Source organism: Vicugna pacos, chromosome 7, assembly GCF_048564905.1.
Source record: "Vicugna pacos chromosome 7, VicPac4, whole genome shotgun sequence".
In the NCBI taxonomy this organism is placed as follows: Eukaryota; Metazoa; Chordata; class Mammalia; order Artiodactyla; family Camelidae; genus Vicugna; species Vicugna pacos.
The window spans coordinates 21,938,644-21,955,317 of NC_132993.1; the positions used below are offsets into that span (position 1 = coordinate 21,938,644).

Here is a 16,674-nt window from a genome sequence, read left to right on the forward strand (position 1 = left end):
GCTCAGCAACACCAATCCACGGGCCAGAGGAAGTGGGCCCGGGGCCTCTGGCTTTATCCTCCCACCTCACTCCAGGCACCGAGGGCACCGAGTTAAGACTGGGAAGCAGAACTTCAGCTTGTGCCAGTGACCACCTGTGACTTCAGGCAAGTCCCTCCCCTTCTCCACTTCTGTTTCTCATTTCAATCACAGGATAGAAACCAGCCTCTTTCTTCTTTAGAAGTGGGTTCTGCCTGGATCCCACGGGGCTCAAGTGTTTTTAGAATTCAAGATATCCAAGAAAAATCTATTAACTTTTATGGCCCTTGGGAGAATGAGACCAAAATGTCTCAGAGGGTACTTTTCAGGGAGTGTGCAGAAACCCTAGGTAACCAGCAAGAATCCAATTACTCGTGTCAGTCAGGAAGGGCTGACTCAGGAGCAGAGTAAGGAGAATGGCCCAGGTTGGGGGAGCACAGAACACCCTCCTCACAGTCCCCAGGTGCACTGCTGCTGGGCAGACAGCCAGGGCTGCCCCTAAGGGTACCCGCCCTTCCCTGACAAAGGAGTCTCTGCTGGTCAACCTCCTCCAGGATTCACTACCTACAAAGCCCATGGAGAAAACCACCCCAGAACTTGGAGAAACCGACATGAAATAAGAAGGGACAAAGGGAAAAAGAAATTATCATGGTGATAGTGGGTCTTGTTTAAGCTTTGCTAGGATGCAAAGAGAAATGGGCAGAATGAGCCATACTTGAATAGCCCACAGCCCTGGTCCAGTACACGCATCTTCCTCTTCCCCGTAGGTGAGGTCTTCACAGGTAGAAAGTCTCAGGGGTGCACAATGAGGGGCTGTAATCCCCCAGGCCCTACCAATGTTTTATAAAATAAGGCTAATAGGCTACGAGTGGTAGAAACACCAAAATGCATATTCTTGGGCCTCAGACCAGTTCTGATGAATCACATTTAAAAAAATTTTCTTTTTCCTTTTTAAAACATTTTTTCATGAGGTAATTTTAGGTTTATTTATTTATTTATTTATTTTTAAACAGAGATACTGGGGATTTAACCCAGGACCTTGTACATGCTACGCATGCATTTTACCACTAAGCTATACCCTCCCCCGAATCACATTTTCTGAAGTGCACCTCAGGACTCTTATTTTTAATAAGTATTCCTTGCCCCTCAAATTTTAATGTGCACAGTCATCATTAAGAACCACTGCTCTAAGTAGCTGGGAGATGGATGGGAAACGGGATTGTGTGGCCTATGGAACCACGAAGGCAGAGCCTGCTACCCTCAGAAAAGGCTCCTTGGAATTGGGGAAGGAATGGGATTTCTTCCACTGGAGCCCCTAAAGTACTTCCAGCCTCGAGAATGAGGACGGAGGAGCTGGGCTAGATGAGGGCAGTGATTGTGTGTGTGTGTGCGCGCGCGCGCACGCAAGCACGCACCCACTCAGTGGAGGGGGTGGGACCTGCACCCTTAGCTGCTTTGAGCCTCCCCTATATTGTCTCTTTACAGCCAACAACCCAGCCCCCCACCTCTAGGCTATGGACAACACCACGTACAAACCACAGCAAATTTATTACTCAATATCCAGTGCCACATCATAGCACCACCCGGAGCCCTCACCTTCCCTCCCCACCTGGCCCCAAGGGTACACCCAAAATGGAAAAAACAAAAGTAAACCCAGATCTCTGCTCCTCCTTTGGAAGAAGGGGCCTTGGACCTGGAAGCCCCTTTGCACAGGTCCCAGCAGGCAGGAGAGTGGACCCCTCCGTGCCCAGAGAGCCGGGCTCCAGGCTCCAACAACAGAGAGAACATGCAGGCAGGAGCCGGAGCAGAGGCCTGTGTCTGCCGGGGAGGAGGAGCTGGGAGGGAGGGGCACGGCCTGAGGAGTCCGGGAGTCTGGTCCTCCCGGGATGCACGCGGGAGCTTCTGGGCAGCAGGGGCCGGCCCCTGGTCGGTTAGCGCTTCGACAGCTCGTGGGACAGCCAGTCCAGCCCATCATACAAGCCTGTGCCTTGGGTGGCACAGGTGGCCTGGACATACCACTGTGGGGAGAAGGAAAGAAAGAGGTCAGGAGCAGGGAAGAAGAGGAGATGACTTTATTTTCTGCCCCGGCCTGGGGCTCCCTCGGGAGAGGCAGGCCCTCACCGTGCGACTGCGCAAGTGCTGTAGCCCGAGCTTGTCGGTCAGCTCGCTCACGGGCATGGCGTTGGGCATGTCCTGCTTGTTGGCAAACACCAGCAGCACCGCATCCCGCAGCTCATCCTCCTGCAGCTAAGAGAGGCGAAGGGGGTGGAATCTGAGGTTCCAGGGGGGCCCCCTGGCTCCCTCTTCCCGGCTGTGTAGGGGAGCCCCCTATTTGTGGGAACAATAGAATACTGTGTCGTCTACGGCCGAACACAAGACAGAGAATTATAAATCAGCTTGAGGCTGTTTTGGCCTTAAGTCCAGAAAGGGCCTTTTTCTAACTTGAGTATTGGCCCTTGTCAAAATGACAAAAGTTTCCAAATGGAAAAGCAATAAAGTAAGAGGGTGTTTCTTTCCACCACGTATAATTCCCCTCTCCTCACCAACTTCTCAGACCCAGGTGTGAAGATGTGAGAGAATTCAAGGAAAAAGTAAGTCCTACACCTTCTACCTGACCTCAATTCAAAACAGGGTGAGCTACTTCCTATGACTGTGTCCACAAAGAGGGACACACATTCAAGGCCTGTGGAATTTCCTGACTCTCACACCAGCATGGAGGCCCCTCTGACCCCGGGCGCTGGGTGCTCACCATCTTCTGGAGTTCGTCAGCAGATTCCTGGACCCGCTCTCGGTCATTACTGTCCACCACAAAGATGAGGCCCTGGGTGAGAAGGAAGAAAGGAGGAGTGATCACTGGTGTCTGGGACGTACACATTCTCATCTGGCTCTTTCTCTCTCCTGCTCATCTTTCATTGTGTCTAAACCCTTCTCATCTAGTAAACTTCCATTACAGCTCTGCAGATGTCCTAGCACAAACTGAAGACACCCTGCAAAGGATACAGCCTCTGCCCTCAGGCGAGCAGTCTAGCTACAAGATGTGCAAGGCAACAGGGAAAGACATGTGATGAGAGCTAAATCAGGCAGCGAGGATTCAGAATTCTGCTTCTCAGGAGAAGTCTAAGGTGGCCAAGTCTCAGAAGACAGGCCAGTGTGAAGGATGAGGAGAGGCTAGCAAAAAAGCAGGGAGAAGGAGGTAAGGGTTTTTTCCCGGCCTAGGCCATCAGCTCAGTCTTCCTAACCCTAATACCTCTTCCCCTGGGGTTGAGGAGCCCCAACCTGAGTGTTCTGGAAGTAGTGCCGCCACAGAGGCCGAATCTTGTCCTGGCCTCCCACGTCCCAGACTGTGAAACAGATGTTCTTGTATTCCACTGTTTCCACATTGAAGCCTGCAGATTGATTGGGAAAAATAGGAGAAAAAAGTCCTGCTAGGAAGGAACTCACGAAAACTGTGGATTCAGCAGGGACACAAAACCAGAAGGCAGTGATCAAGGCTCAAAGGAAGAGAATCCCAGAGGGCCCCAGTCCACGGACGGGGCGGGGCTAGGTCATAATTAACCCTCCTCGGCACCACCCTGCACGTAAAGATACCCTGACCCACTTCTCAGGTAGCAGTATCTGATGTCAGGGTCAGCTCCCTGCCAAGAGATAAGGGCCTTGGGCAGAATGGGCAACAAATCCTGAGAAGGCCCGCCTCCGCGCTCCCGCTTCTCCCGGCCTTGCCTCCGGACTCACCTATGGTGGGGATGGTGGTGACAATCTCCCCCAACTTCAGTTTGTACAGGATTGTGGTCTTGCCCGCTGCATCCAAGCCAACTGCAACGAAGAGGGACACACGAATGGAGATGGGAGCGAGGGAGCCCCCTAGAGCCCAGGGAACGGGGGAGGCCAGGACAGCTGATGGTGACGGGGGCGGAGAGCCTCCAGGTGCGCGCTGTTATCTACCTTCGGGGCCTCGGGGGCAGGCTGGGTGGTGAGCGCCAACTCTTGTCCCCCAAGCGGGCGAGAGGTGGCAAAGGACTGAGGGATAAGAGGCTCAAGAGGAGGGCCGCGCTCCTTTTAAAAGTCGTCTCCAAGGGCGGAATCCTCCCTTCTTGCCAGCCCAGCTCGGGCTGAGGGAGCTTCACCCTACCCAGGCCCGCAGCTTCTGGTCTCAGGCCCCGGGGGCGATGCTGCAGACTGCGACCTACCCGAGAGTAGCGGACCCAGGGGGTTAGGAGCTGGGTGACTCGGGGTCAGAGACCCGGGTGAGCTGGGCTGGAGGGATGCGGGGGCGGGAGGGCTGCGCGGGGGCCGACGCTCCTGTCCCGGCCGCGCGCACGATCTGCCTCACCCATGAGGATCCGCATCTGCTTCTTCCCGAAGATCCGCGAAAAGAGCGCGGACACGGTGAGGCCCATGGTGGGGCCGGGGGGAGGGGGCGCGGGCACCGACACGGGGTGCGGGCTGGAACCGGCCGGCGGCTGGGGGATGGGGCGCAGCAGCAAAAGGAGGAGGTGCCGCCGCCGCCTCCGCGCGTCCTGGCCCGCCCTACGTCACCCCGGGCCCGCCCCCGCCATGGCCCCGCCCCACCCAGCCCTTAGCCCCGCCCCCGCCCCGCCGGGCCCCGACTCTGGGAGACACCCATGCCGAGTGAATCTCCGCAGCTTCTCCGGGTCGCGCGCCGACTTTAAAGATGGAAAGGGTCTGGGTCTCCTACTGTTTCTAGCGCGTCTGTCAGGTCTGTGGCTGCTGAATCGGCAACCCGGCCGAAGAAAGCCTACAACGCTCCATAACGGCCCTCCACCCCTATCTTCAGTGGCTGGCCCTGGGTTTTGATTTGTTCCTTCCAGTCCGCTCTGCTCTCCGGTTTACCTCTTGGTAACTAGCAGCCTTGACTGTGTGCACCACCCACCCGGGGAGGGAGCGGAAGTTCTGTGCTGGTGTCTTAGCCCTCTTTTGTCCTCTCGGCTCCCAGCGAGGGACTTTGAAAGTAGCAAGTGGTTCAGTGACCACAGAATCTCCAGAGGAGTGCTCCAGAGGTGGAAGAAGATGCCCGAGTGATAGCTGGCCTTCGTGGTTCCTTAAAACGCCTGTTCCATAGAGCCCCAATCAGCAGAACCTGTGGAAGAGCCCCAGTTCCGGGTGGTGGGATCGTAGACCCTACTCCTGCATAGTGGAGAACTTCACAGTTCGCCTCAATGGCCCTTGGAAACAATGCCTTTCAGTCGGACCAGGCAGCCTTTCTGAAGCTCCTTTCTCACTGCCGCAGACCTAGGAACCTAGATTTTTAATGCACAATTATCTAGGATTTTGTGAGGCTCTTACCAAAGAACTTAACAAGTTATTTCCCCACTCATCTTAGCATCTGGGGGGAAATAGCAACGTAGGAATTAATTTAAATTTCTTCTGTGTCAGAGACTGGGTCAATGCCAGGCACCTAACATATGCTTAAGAAATGTTGGCTGGGTTGATTGGCCTAATTGGTTGCTCAGTGGAGCAGGGGCAGGCCTTTTGCCTCTTCAGGATTCCCAGTGGGCTTCTAGGATCAATTGCTTATGGACTGGACATGGTAAGGTGATCTGGGAATCAGAGACCCTTCCTTATTCCTTCATATACTCATTTAACAATTATTTATTGAGTGTCTACTATGTGCCATTTTTGCAGGCCTCAGTTCAAATCTCAGTTCTGCCTTTTTTTTTTTGTTGAGGGCTTGACTTCAACAATACTCACAACCTGTCATTTTCTCATCTAGAAAAGGAGACTAGTATCTGTCCTGTCTCATGAGGTTATGGTGAAGATTAAAATGATGAGGTAATGCATCTTGAATGTTTTCTATGATGCAGCTGGATGTTATCTGGGCTACTAAGAAACTGGGTCTGCTCCATCCTGACCCTCAAAGTCTGTAAAGAGTCTGCGCACCGGGTATGAGTGAGTACATGACTTTTTTACTTTTCAGTCCTAGACTTGCATTCCTAAGAAGGCTTTTACAAGGTTGAAGGGCACATTTAAAAGAGCCCTGATATAATAACACAACTGGTGGTGCCCAAGTCAGGTCAATTCTACATCTTTAGCTCTTTTAGTTAGCCTCTTCCCATCCCTGTTACTGCTCTGTTTCACTACTCTCTCATTCCCATGACTGAAAATGGCCTTCTGCACTTTGGTGTCTCTACAATGTCATATGAGACTTGATGCCACTCTTGTGATGAAAATCCTTTAGTGTCTTATCATCCAAGATCAATTTCAAATACCTTAATTTGGGTCCTCATTTATTGTGCCAGCCTCATCTGCTGTCACCTCCTCCATATACTCTAAGCTACTCCTTGAAATGATTCTCAGTGTTTGCCCAGGTGAGACAGGCTCTCTGATCCCCCTGGAGTCCTTGCAAGTTTTCCTCTCTGCCTGCAGTGCTTGTTTCCCTCATCTCTAGTTAGATGGGAAATCACTACTCATCCTTAGGCGTGTTACTTAACCTCTCTGTGCCTCATGTTACTCTATCTGTAAAATAGTGCTAATAATACCCATTCAGCAGGATTATTGTGAAGACTAAATAGCAAAACCCCTGTGAAGCTCCTGAAATGTAGTTGGTACTTAGGATGGACCTCATGGCTATAGGGTGCCCTCTCTATATATTTGTTGAATCAACTCAGCAGAACTCAGAAAGGGTGCTAATAAGTACTATACTATACACCTACTAGGTGCCAAATACTGTCCTAGAAAGGGCTGCCATTTTCGTGATCTAAATGGGAGTCTTAATTGTTGCTCTTCAGGGACAAATGTACTGAGCCCACAAACATTGGGGGCCTGTCCCTTACTCCGGTGTTCAGTAAAGACTCAGTGCGATGTCGCCCCGGTCCCTCCTTGATCATAGCCCTAGGGCAAGCTCAGGCTCCCTCTCGAAACCAGCATCACTCCTGTGTACGCTACTTTGCTTTCTCTGCTCTGATGGGGAGCAAACAGCTCTCACCCGGGCTGACTTCTCAACAGGCCGCCTCCAATCCACCAGCTGAAGTAGCCCCGCCCACCTCGCTCCCCTGGGGGCGGGACCTGAGGCGTCTTGCTGTCGTCACTTCCAGCGGACCCGGAAGCGCCGTTGTCGCGCCGCTAGAGTTAGGAAGTCGGATGGGGCTACGCTTAGCTTAAACGTTCGGCAGATCGTGCGCCAAGAGCCGTTGCGTGCTGCTGTGGCCCGGGCGAGCAGGGCTCGTGGAGCGGCTTCTGGGATAGTGCAGGCGAGCCCTGGCAGTGTGCCCCTCTGGTGCCACCGTCGCCCCGCCTCTAGGATAGGACCCGACCCCGCCCTCCAGCCAGGGGTCCTGGCAGGCGCTTCTGCCAGGCTGCCCCGCCGCCCAGCATCCGGTATAGTACAGCTGTGAGGAGTGGATGTGCTGCTGCGGGGACAACTCTGTCCCCGTCGGTTACAACACTGTCCCCGTCGGTTACAGCCCCCGCCAGCGGCTTCGTGACCCTCTCCCAGGCTGTCCGAACGCTGACGTGGAGCAACCCATCCTGAACCCTCATGGAGAAGTTTGGGATGAATTTCGGGGGCGGCCCAAGCAAGAAGGACCTGCTGGAGACCATTGAAACTCAGAAGAAGCAGCTCCTCCAGTACCAGGCACGTCTCAAGGATGTAGTCCGCGCCTATAAAAGCCTACTGAAAGAGAAAGAGGCACTGGAGGCCAGCATCAAGGTGCTGTCCGTATCCCACGAGGCGGATGTGGGCCTCGCAAGTGTCCAGCCTCAAGGCCTCACCTTTCCTGACTCCGTGGATGACCGATGCTCCACTCACAGCGAGGATAGCACTGGGACCGCCACCAGCTTGGATACTGCGGCCAGTCTCACCAGCACCAAGGGTGAGTTTGGGGTAGAAGATGACAGACTGGCCCGCGGCCCGCCACCTCCAAAGTTCGAAGAGGCTAGCGGGTCGGAGAGTGGTGTTAGCAGTAGTAGTGGGGATGGACCGTCTGGGGGTGGGGAGGTGGACAAACGACTGCACCAGCTGAAGACTCAGTTAGCGACTTTGACCAGCTCTTTGGCTACAGTCACCCAGGAGAAGTCCCGTATGGAAGCTTCTTATCTGGCGGACAAAAAGAAGATGAAACAGGACTTAGAGGATGCCAGTAAAAAGGCAGAGGAGGAGAGGGGTCGTCTGGAGGGAGAGTTGAAGGGGCTTCAGGAGCAAATAGCAGAAACCAAAGCCCGACTTATCACACAACAGCACGATCGGGCCCAAGAGCAGAGTGACCATGCCTTGATGCTGCGTGAGCTCCAGAAACTGCTGCAGGAGGAGAGGACTCAGCGTCAGGACTTGGAGCTCCGGTTGGAAGAGACCCGGGAAGCCCTGGCTGGGCGGGCCTATGCGGCCGGTCAGATGGAGGGGTTTGAACTGCAGACCAAGCAGCTGACCCATGAGGTGGAGGAGCTGAAAGGCCAGCTGCAGGCTCTTCGAGAGGAGAAGAATCGGCCTGACCCCCGGCTGCAGGAGCTCCAGGAAGAGGCTGCCTGCCTTAAGAGCCATTTCCAGGCTCAGTTGCAACAGGAAATGAGGAAGGTAATTATCTTCATCATCTTCAAACATTAGTCATTTAGCCTGAAGTGGGGGAATATTAGGGTTTTTTTTTTTTCCTTTTCTCGTCTGGTAGTTAGAACTAAATGGCAGTACTGTCGATTTTTCACGCTATTTGGAAAGTTTCACTTGTGAGTCCTGGGATATCCTTTTCTGTGTGGTGTTGACAGTGTCAGAGGAGTGTGCTTCTGACGGTGTGGAGTTTCTGAGTGTAGGCTGGGTTGGAGCCAGACAGCTCTGAACATCTGGGCATTGGCATCTTACCAGCTGTGCTCTGTGAAGCAGTAGAGGGGCAGCGGTGCAGTGAAAAGTAGAGTGTATGCTTACAGGGATATATGCCTGTATAGGCAGCGGTATATGCCTATAGGTGAGTGACTGAAGGGGGCAAAGAGAATTTTCTCAGACAAAATAACTTCGTGTAATTGCTTGCAGTCAGCATTTGCCTTGTCTGTGTCAACTGGAAAAAAAAAAGCACAACCTAGAAGTTGAGAATTAATTTTGTTGTATTTGGTGGACAAATGTGAGGACTTAGGCCTGGAGGATAGCCTCTCAGATAGCTCTCGGGGACTGCTCTGAAGAGGTAGGAGGAGCCAGGCTGTATAGGAGTTTTGCAACAAAAACCAGGTAGTCGGAACATCAGAAGATTACTGTTAATTAAAACCAGACATCTCAAGTTAATGAATTTAGCTCTTTTCTATGTATGGGAAGATGCAGAGTCTGGGCTCATTGAAATCATTCCTTTGATATGTACCTTGACTGTCTAGCACCAGGGTCCTGCTTTTCTCCATCCTGAATCCTCAGGGTGCACAGTTGAGGGGCGGCTGCAGGGGCTGCTGGCTTGATGGCTGCAACTTCCTTTGTTTACTGATATGGAAGGCAATCCACATCTGGAATGATATGCTATTTTATAGTGCCTCCTTTCAGTGTGGGGAGAGATCCAACTCAATTTTGAACTTCTAGGAATATTGAAAGAAGAAAAGGATGTCATATGATTTCTTCATGGGATTTGGGGAAGCACATGGTTAACAAAGAACACACTTTGTTTATGAGCTTGGTGTATGAGAGGAGAAAGTGGAAACACAGAACAGCGGCAGATCTACAAAGATTCATAATATTGTTTGGTAGATGTAAGTCTGGGAGCAGAACCTAAACAGGTTATAGGAACTTCGGTTAGCTCCCAAATCAACAGGAGAACTCCCAGTTCCCATTTTTACCAGGCTACCTCCACCCCGTGACCCTTTTGCTCCCCTTTCTTGCTTTCTCAGTTTGCCATCCGGCCTCATGTCTTGTCTGGCTGCATGTCCACCTGTTCCCTTGTTTTCCAGACGGCCCTTGCCGAGGATCAGCTACGCCAGCAATCACAGGTGGAAGAGCAGAGGGTGGCAGCCCTGGAGAATCAAATATCCGAGGTGTCGGAGCTGCTAGGCACATATGAGAAAGCCAAGCAGAAGGACCAGCTGGCCATCCAGAAGCTGAAGGAGCGCATCCTGCAGCTGGACCTGGAGAACAAGACGCTGGCGCTAGCGGCCTCCAGCCGATCCCCTCTGGACAGCCATGGAGAGGATTCCAGCCTGGATGTCAATGTCCTGAAGGACAAGATGGAGAAGTTGAAGAGGCTGCTGCAGGTTGCAGCCCGGAAGAGCCAGGTGACCTTGGACGTGGAGAAGCTCTGTGACCTAGAGATGATGCCCAGCTCAGAGGCTGCCGACGGGGAAAAGGCCACCGCGCTCTACTACCAGCAGGAGCTGAAACAGCTGAAGGAGGAGTTTGAGAGGTACAAGATGCGGGCCCAGGTGGTCCTCAAGAGCAAGAACGCCAGAGATGGCAACCTGGGCAAGGAGCTGGAGGAAGCCCAGGAGCAGCTTGCAGAGCTGAAGGAGAAGTACATCTCCCTGCGGCTGTCCTGCGAGGAGCTCGAGCGCCAGCACCAGCAGGAGGCCGAGGACTGGAAGCAGGAGCTGGCCCGGCTGCAGCACGCCCACCGGCAGGAGCTGGAGCGGAGCCAGCTGGACTTCAGGGACCGCACGCTGAAGCTGGAGGAGGAGCTGCACAAGCAGCGGGACCGCGCCCTGGCCGTGCTGGCTGAGAAGGACCTGGAGCTGGAGCAGCTGCGTTCCGTGGCCTTGTCCGCCGGGCTGCCGGGACGCCGAAGCCCTGTGGGCGGCGTGGGTCCTGGGGACCCCGGTGACACGTCTTCCCCAGATAGCCTGACCCAAGCCCTGCAGCTGGCAGCGGCCAATGAGCCCACTTTCTTCCTGTACGCCGAGCAGTTGGCCCGCAAGGAGGTGGAGATCACGTCGCTGAGGAAGCAGAAACACAGGCTGGAGGTGGAGGTGCATCGGCTGCAGGATCGGCTGCTGGAGCAGGGGGAGCGGCATCGGGAGGAGGTCGCTGCCCTGCAGAGCCACATCGAAAAGAACATGAGGGACCAGAGTCGGGAGGGAGCCAACCTGGAGTACCTCAAGAACATCATCTACCGCTTCCTGACCTTGCCAGACACACTGGGCCGCCAGCAGACGCTCACAGCCATCCTGACTATCTTGCACTTCAGTCCAGAGGAGAAACAAGTAATCATGCGGCTCCCAACCAGTGGTAGTTGGTGGTCTTCTGGCAAAAGATGATGCCGTTTGCACTAACTCCTCAGATTTCTGTGCCTCTTATGTGAGAAGGGACAGGCTCTGGTTTCTCCTGCCTCTTCTCTTACATTGTCATTTCTTCACTGTGTTGAACTGGGAGGACTCCTCAGTGTGGAATGGGATTTTCTGCCAAATGCCATTAATGCTATTTTATCCTTGGGCCCTACAGATACTAAAAGTATTGGGTCAGTGTCTTCTGGTGGTGGTGGTGGTGGTGGTGTGTGTGTGTGAGGGGAGGGTGGAGGGGCTAGGATGGAGAGGTGTAAGAGCTGGGGAATTGAGAGTCTTTTAAAATAAGATTTTTGTTGTTGTTGGTTTTAATATCGTACCCCTAGTGCAGAGCTCAGAGTACATGTGACCCCAAAGGGAGTCCAGTTAACTTCTAAACACACACAAGGACCAGCTGTTCACTCCATGCCATCACAGTCTTATGTCTGGTCCCCTCTTGCCCCAGTTCTCCGGGGCCATAAATCCAGGCTGGAGAGGGACCAAGAAGTTTGAAATAGTGACAGATTGTTCCCTAGTCCAGAGGGCCGAGGAGCAGTGAGTTCATCCTGGAATTAGGAAGCTTGGTCTAGGTAGGGCTGGGTATGACCTAATCACTCTGGACAAAACACACAGCCTGTGACCATCCTAGAGAGAGCCCCGAGCACCGGTTGGGTCTTAGGGATTCCCCGGGTGACCTGCATTTGGCCTGGTAGTGTTATAATAGACCTCTCACACTTGTTTCTGCTTGAACTTGTCTGCCCAAGGCTGGCCTGAGATTGTGAGTGAATGACTTTGCTATCTTTTCCTCAATGCTGTACTTCATTAAGAAAAAAATTCTAGCTTCTTACAGAGAGGGGTCTGATCAGGAAACTGGTCCTGCCTAGATACAAAGAATTAGCTCCTCCTGCCCTCCTTCAGCTGTTTCTGCCTTTGTAGGGACAGGGAAGAAGAGGAAGATTTGCTGCAGAGGATTCCAGAAGGTTGCTGTGACTCTCACGGGAAAGTGGTGGAGGTTCAGCCGAGGCCGGGCTGGAGTACTTGCTACTTGGTGGATAGCATTCTGGCCAAATCTCCACATCCCTGCTGCCACGATGTTGGGGCATAACTGTCACCAGGGTACTTTGCTCACTCACTTAGGTAATAGAGTTTCAGTCCACGAGCTTCATCTGACCCACACGTGTTACTATTAAAGGAGGGACTCAGAAAAGTTGGGCTTAAGCAGGGTCACCTCCCTATTCTTTGCTTTTCCCTATGTGTCCTTGCCGGTTGTAGAGATCTTTGGACCCTAAAGACCAAAGCTTTGCCACTGACTAATGTATCTTTCTGTTATTTCATCATAGCAATCTTGTAAGGGTTTGGGGTACAAAAGACCTTGATTAAATGTTCTGGTTGGGAGCCTGGGTGGCCTGGACTATCTCCAGTAAGCAGACTTAACAGAGCAGAAGTGATGTATTTCAATGATAATAACATAAACCATGGAATCATTAAACCTGACCAACTTGACCTGTGTGCTTCCTTAATGGCATTTAGATCTGGACACAAATAGAGTGTAAATGTAAGTGGTAAATGAAAAGGATGTGGATAAACAAAGTGTGAATGTAAATGGTAAATGAAAAGGATGTGGAAAGGATAGTAATATTTCATTATATCTGTCCAGAAGCTTGAATCTGGGGAGGAATACCTCAGTGCTTTAATTGCCTCAATTACAGCACAATTTTTTTAGCCTGGAATTGTGTGTATGTGTTTGGGTATAGGCAGCTATGCTGGAAAAAGCTTTCTCATGGGTTTAAGGGGCCGGCTTGAAACTTCCATAATTACTGCTTTAAACTTTAGAAGTAATCTGTTTATGAGTGCTTTCTTATACTTCAGGGTTCATGGTATCCTGGAAAAGTTTCTCAGAACGTCTTGCTAAACTAAATGATCGTTATCATCATCATCTCTTAATTTTCTCACCTGATCCCCTTCAATGTAGGATACACTGTGATTGTTGTTATTGCTCGGTGGTTCAGGACAGAATAGAAAGATCCATAGTCACACGTGCTTTCCTCGGACGAATAATTCCATGCTTTGACTTTTGAGAAGATATTAAATGAGCAAAGAAGCAAGTCAGTTTCTGATTAATACTTTTACGTATTGATTTACAGAAGGCGGCGAATGCTCCCAGCTGAAAGGAAAAGACTTGGTGCCTTCCTACCCATAAGGACACAAGTTCCTTATCTCCACATCCCCTTCCCTCAGATACATCTTCCACTTATTTGACTGGTTTGCCTGTGCTAGATACTCTAAGAAAGGAAAGGGAGAGAGAGGAAAAATTTAGATCGGACATAGGAAAATAAATTTTCCTTGGGCTCTCGTCCCAGAATATCAGACAGTGCATGGGATGTGTTGATAAGAAAATGAGACTGAACTGTACTTGTTAATTACCACGCAATTCAGGACTGTCATTGAGAAGAAGAGATGGAGGGAGAAAAGGACGAGAAGGCAAGTTGATAACTCTGCAGCTTTCTGCTTTTTTCTTTTTTTGTCTGTCCTATTGGGTACCTCTGATCTGGGGCATAAACATCTGTATAATCACGCCCTTGATGTTTTAAGTCCCCATCTGTTACCCAGAGCTCTGAGGCTCTCAGCTTTGTCTTGTGAAGCTGCTGTCCCAGGGTTGTTTTTGTCTTTGTAACTTGTCAAGGGTGCCAGCACCTTGTTGAGCCATTTACACCCATTATATCATTTACTCCTCGCATGTGTTATTATCCCCCATTTCACAGATGAGAAATCAAAGCCTGAGAGGTTAGGTTTGCCCAAGATCATGTAACAAGTAGATGTCTGAACCAAGTCTGATTAACCCCAAAGCCAGCTTAGTTTGGGTATGTGCCTGTCTTTAGGACGTGGGAGGGTCAGGGCCTGTCTCCATAGCTGACAGCTAGGGTTGGAGAGACTGATCTCTTGGCTGAGCTGGGCTGCTTCAAATGGAGAAAAAGTCTCCAACTGTAAGTTGCAGCCAAAGTTGCTACATTATAGAGCTGAACAGGCAACACTGGTTTTTCATAAGAGCCCTGGAGCTCCCTGCTCTGTCCCCCAGGTTCCAGATGACTGTTAATTTTGAAACTGGTATCATTCTAACAAAACGAGAGGTGGGTATCAGCTATTACTATAGGGTGTTCCAACCATAATTTCCAGTAAAGCTGGGGAAACAGCTTTGGAAATTGGAAGTAGAATCCTAAAGAATGGGTTACTTTGCCCAATCTTCACCCTCCTTGACTCTCCTCTCCAGTCTCTTCCCCTGCTTCTCCCAGGCAGCCTATTTACCTCCGATTGATGGTTTTGGGAGCAAGGAACTAGATTGACATTCTGAGTTGGAATCTCAGTCCAATGCCCTGCCAGCTCTGTAACCTTGATAAATGGCTTAATCTCTCTGAACTAAATTTTCTTATCATGGGAATAATGATACCTGTTCTAGGGTTATGTTCTCAGATTAAAAAGAAATTAAGTACATAAAGAACCACTACAGTATTTGAAATAAAGTAGGTACTAAAACACACTAATTTTTTTTTCCCCCAAGAATTGACAGAATTGGCAGACTGAGTTCTTCTGGATTTAAGTCCAGTGTTTCTTAGCCACAACTGTTGCTGTAAACAAAAGGAAAAATAACCACTGTCTTTTATCAGGTGCCTGCTAGGAAGCTGGAGGCTAGCATTTTCCCTACATTATTTTACTTAATCCTTACAACCGTCTTGTGAAGAAAATCTGTTTTGCAAATGAGGAAATGGAGGCTTTACAGGATGAATTGCCCAAGGCCCAGAGTCAGTGAAGGCAGGACTGGGATTCAAACACATTAATCTGAACCAAGTGGCCCAGCTCTCTGCTGTCTGTGCCGTCTCCCAGCAGAGGGCAGCGTGGAATCCTGACAGCGTGGGGCTCCAGGAATTCAGGGGCTGTGTTTCTGGCTTGGGATGGGGTTGGAGGGGTCCTTGTGCAGGTGGTCATCTCTTCAGTGGCAACCAACTGCCCTGTAAGTTCTCCAAAGCCTCATTCTTTTGTAACAGCAGAGCTCTTTCACATGGAAAATTGTGAAACGGACTTTCAGTTTTATGTGAGTTTGAGTAGTGCCAGCCTGTGTTTCCTGGGGCCCAGATCTCCTGAATAACCTAAATAGCAAAGGTTCTGACAAACCTACAGGGCAGGGAGCCCACAAGAGTGAAGGCCGCTTGGAGGCCAGTGACCCTCATGAGTAGGAAACCCTGTTCCTTGACTTCAGCAAGGAGACCATCTCTGGTTCACTGTAAATTCATCTATCCCTGTAGGCTACCTCCGAGGGACCAAACATTCTCTTTCATATCTGAGAGAATGAGTCTGAACACTGACACCACTTTATATGAATATGTTTTTAAATGCAGATTACATGCAAATTTTTTATGAGGCGAGGCTGTGCTGCCCATACAGCCAAATTATTTTGGGGGTTAGTGTTCAGAGCAGAGTCTGTTATCTTTCTCTTAGTTCAATGGCTGTCAGGTTTTAAAAACGAAGCCTCCGCCTGGGGAATTTCATCCCCCTTTGGGTGGGCATCCATGTCGAGCATCATGTATTGTCCACTGGAATGTCTGCCAAAATTGGAGCCTTAGCCAGCTGAGGGGAGATTTGGAGGAGTCTGGAGGCCAAGTCTGTTTGTGTTGGTTTTGAACACCTACATTGGATCACCTGGTCAGTTTTTATTTCCCAAACCTAGGATCCTTAGGCACACGGTTTCCTCCACCTTCAAAGTCCCTCCTCTCCCCACCCACCCCAATGCAGCCCTCTGCAGTATGGTCCTGTCCTTTCAAACTCAGCTGCAACATCACTCCCTCTAGGCTGATTTTTCTGACACCCAGGGATGCTCAGGTACTTCCCGGAGGTACTTCAGCACTTCATTCCTACAATCTTGGCACAGTCGTTTCTTGTACTTTCATTTTAATATTTACTTCTCTGTTTCCTTGACAACTCTCTAAACTCCTCAAGGTCATGTCCCAGGCCCCACTCATCTTTGTGCTCTGAGGACTTGTCATAACTTGACACATACTAAGTGCTCAATAAATAGCTGAAAGAATGAACATGAGACAGAAGATACCAATCTTGCACGCTCAGAGTGAGAGATTTAGTGTTTCCCGGTGTTGCTTTCCCCTACTGTGCTGTTTTCCCACTAGTTTTCTCTTTGGCCATTTCAGTGGATGCGCTGTTTCTCTAGGTCTCTGGGAATATGACTAGAGTTGACTCTAGGTAAAATAGCTTCTTTCGGTTGTTAGAGGAGTTCGGGAGCTAGGCCTGGTACCATCAGGGAATCCTCTCCAGAGCTATGAGGAAGATCACTGAGAAAAGGAGGATACAGGATGTGGCAGGTGCTCAAAGGCTCAGGCGCCAAGGCAAACCGTGGGCCTCAGGTCTTGCTGCAGCTGAGCACCCCTGCAGGGAGCTTCTGGCCATGTGCCCCTATATTTAAGGGACCCCTGTACTTGAGGGGTT

At 50.9% G+C, this 16,674-nt stretch overlaps 2 protein-coding genes across 9 annotated transcripts; one reads left to right on the plus strand and one right to left on the minus strand.

The window, feature by feature from the left end:
- The first annotated feature begins 2 nt into the window (after window positions 1–2).
- GCC1 (GRIP and coiled-coil domain containing 1) lies at window positions 3–12,687 on the plus strand. 8 transcript variants are annotated; one of them, XM_072964548.1, is made up of 6 exons: window positions 3–146; window positions 2,573–2,609; window positions 2,972–3,211; window positions 5,750–5,925; window positions 7,440–8,545; window positions 9,886–12,687. In XM_072964548.1, the coding sequence occupies exons 5-6, from the start codon at window positions 7,514–7,516 to the stop codon at window positions 11,179–11,181; spliced, it is 2,328 nt and encodes a 775-aa protein (XP_072820649.1). In that variant the 5' UTR covers window positions 3–146; window positions 2,573–2,609; window positions 2,972–3,211; window positions 5,750–5,925; window positions 7,440–7,513; the 3' UTR covers window positions 11,182–12,687. The 8 variants fall into 8 exon arrangements, 7 of the variants coding, with proteins under 7 accessions (XP_072820649.1, XP_072820654.1, XP_072820650.1 ...); XM_072964553.1 differs by having other exon boundaries at window positions 5,841–5,925; XR_012074296.1 differs by lacking the exons at window positions 2,573–2,609; window positions 2,972–3,211 and having other exon boundaries at window positions 9,886–11,381; window positions 12,121–12,687.
- On the minus strand, window positions 1,548–4,521 carry ARF5 (ARF GTPase 5). The gene is made up of 6 exons (XM_072964555.1): window positions 4,349–4,521; window positions 3,751–3,831; window positions 3,295–3,404; window positions 2,768–2,839; window positions 2,140–2,265; window positions 1,548–2,036 (listed from the first exon to the last, which is right to left on the minus strand). The coding sequence occupies exons 1-6, from the start codon at window positions 4,413–4,415 to the stop codon at window positions 1,950–1,952; spliced, it is 543 nt and encodes a 180-aa protein (XP_072820656.1). The 5' UTR covers window positions 4,416–4,521; the 3' UTR covers window positions 1,548–1,949.
- Window positions 12,688–16,674: the final 3,987 nt, after the last annotated feature.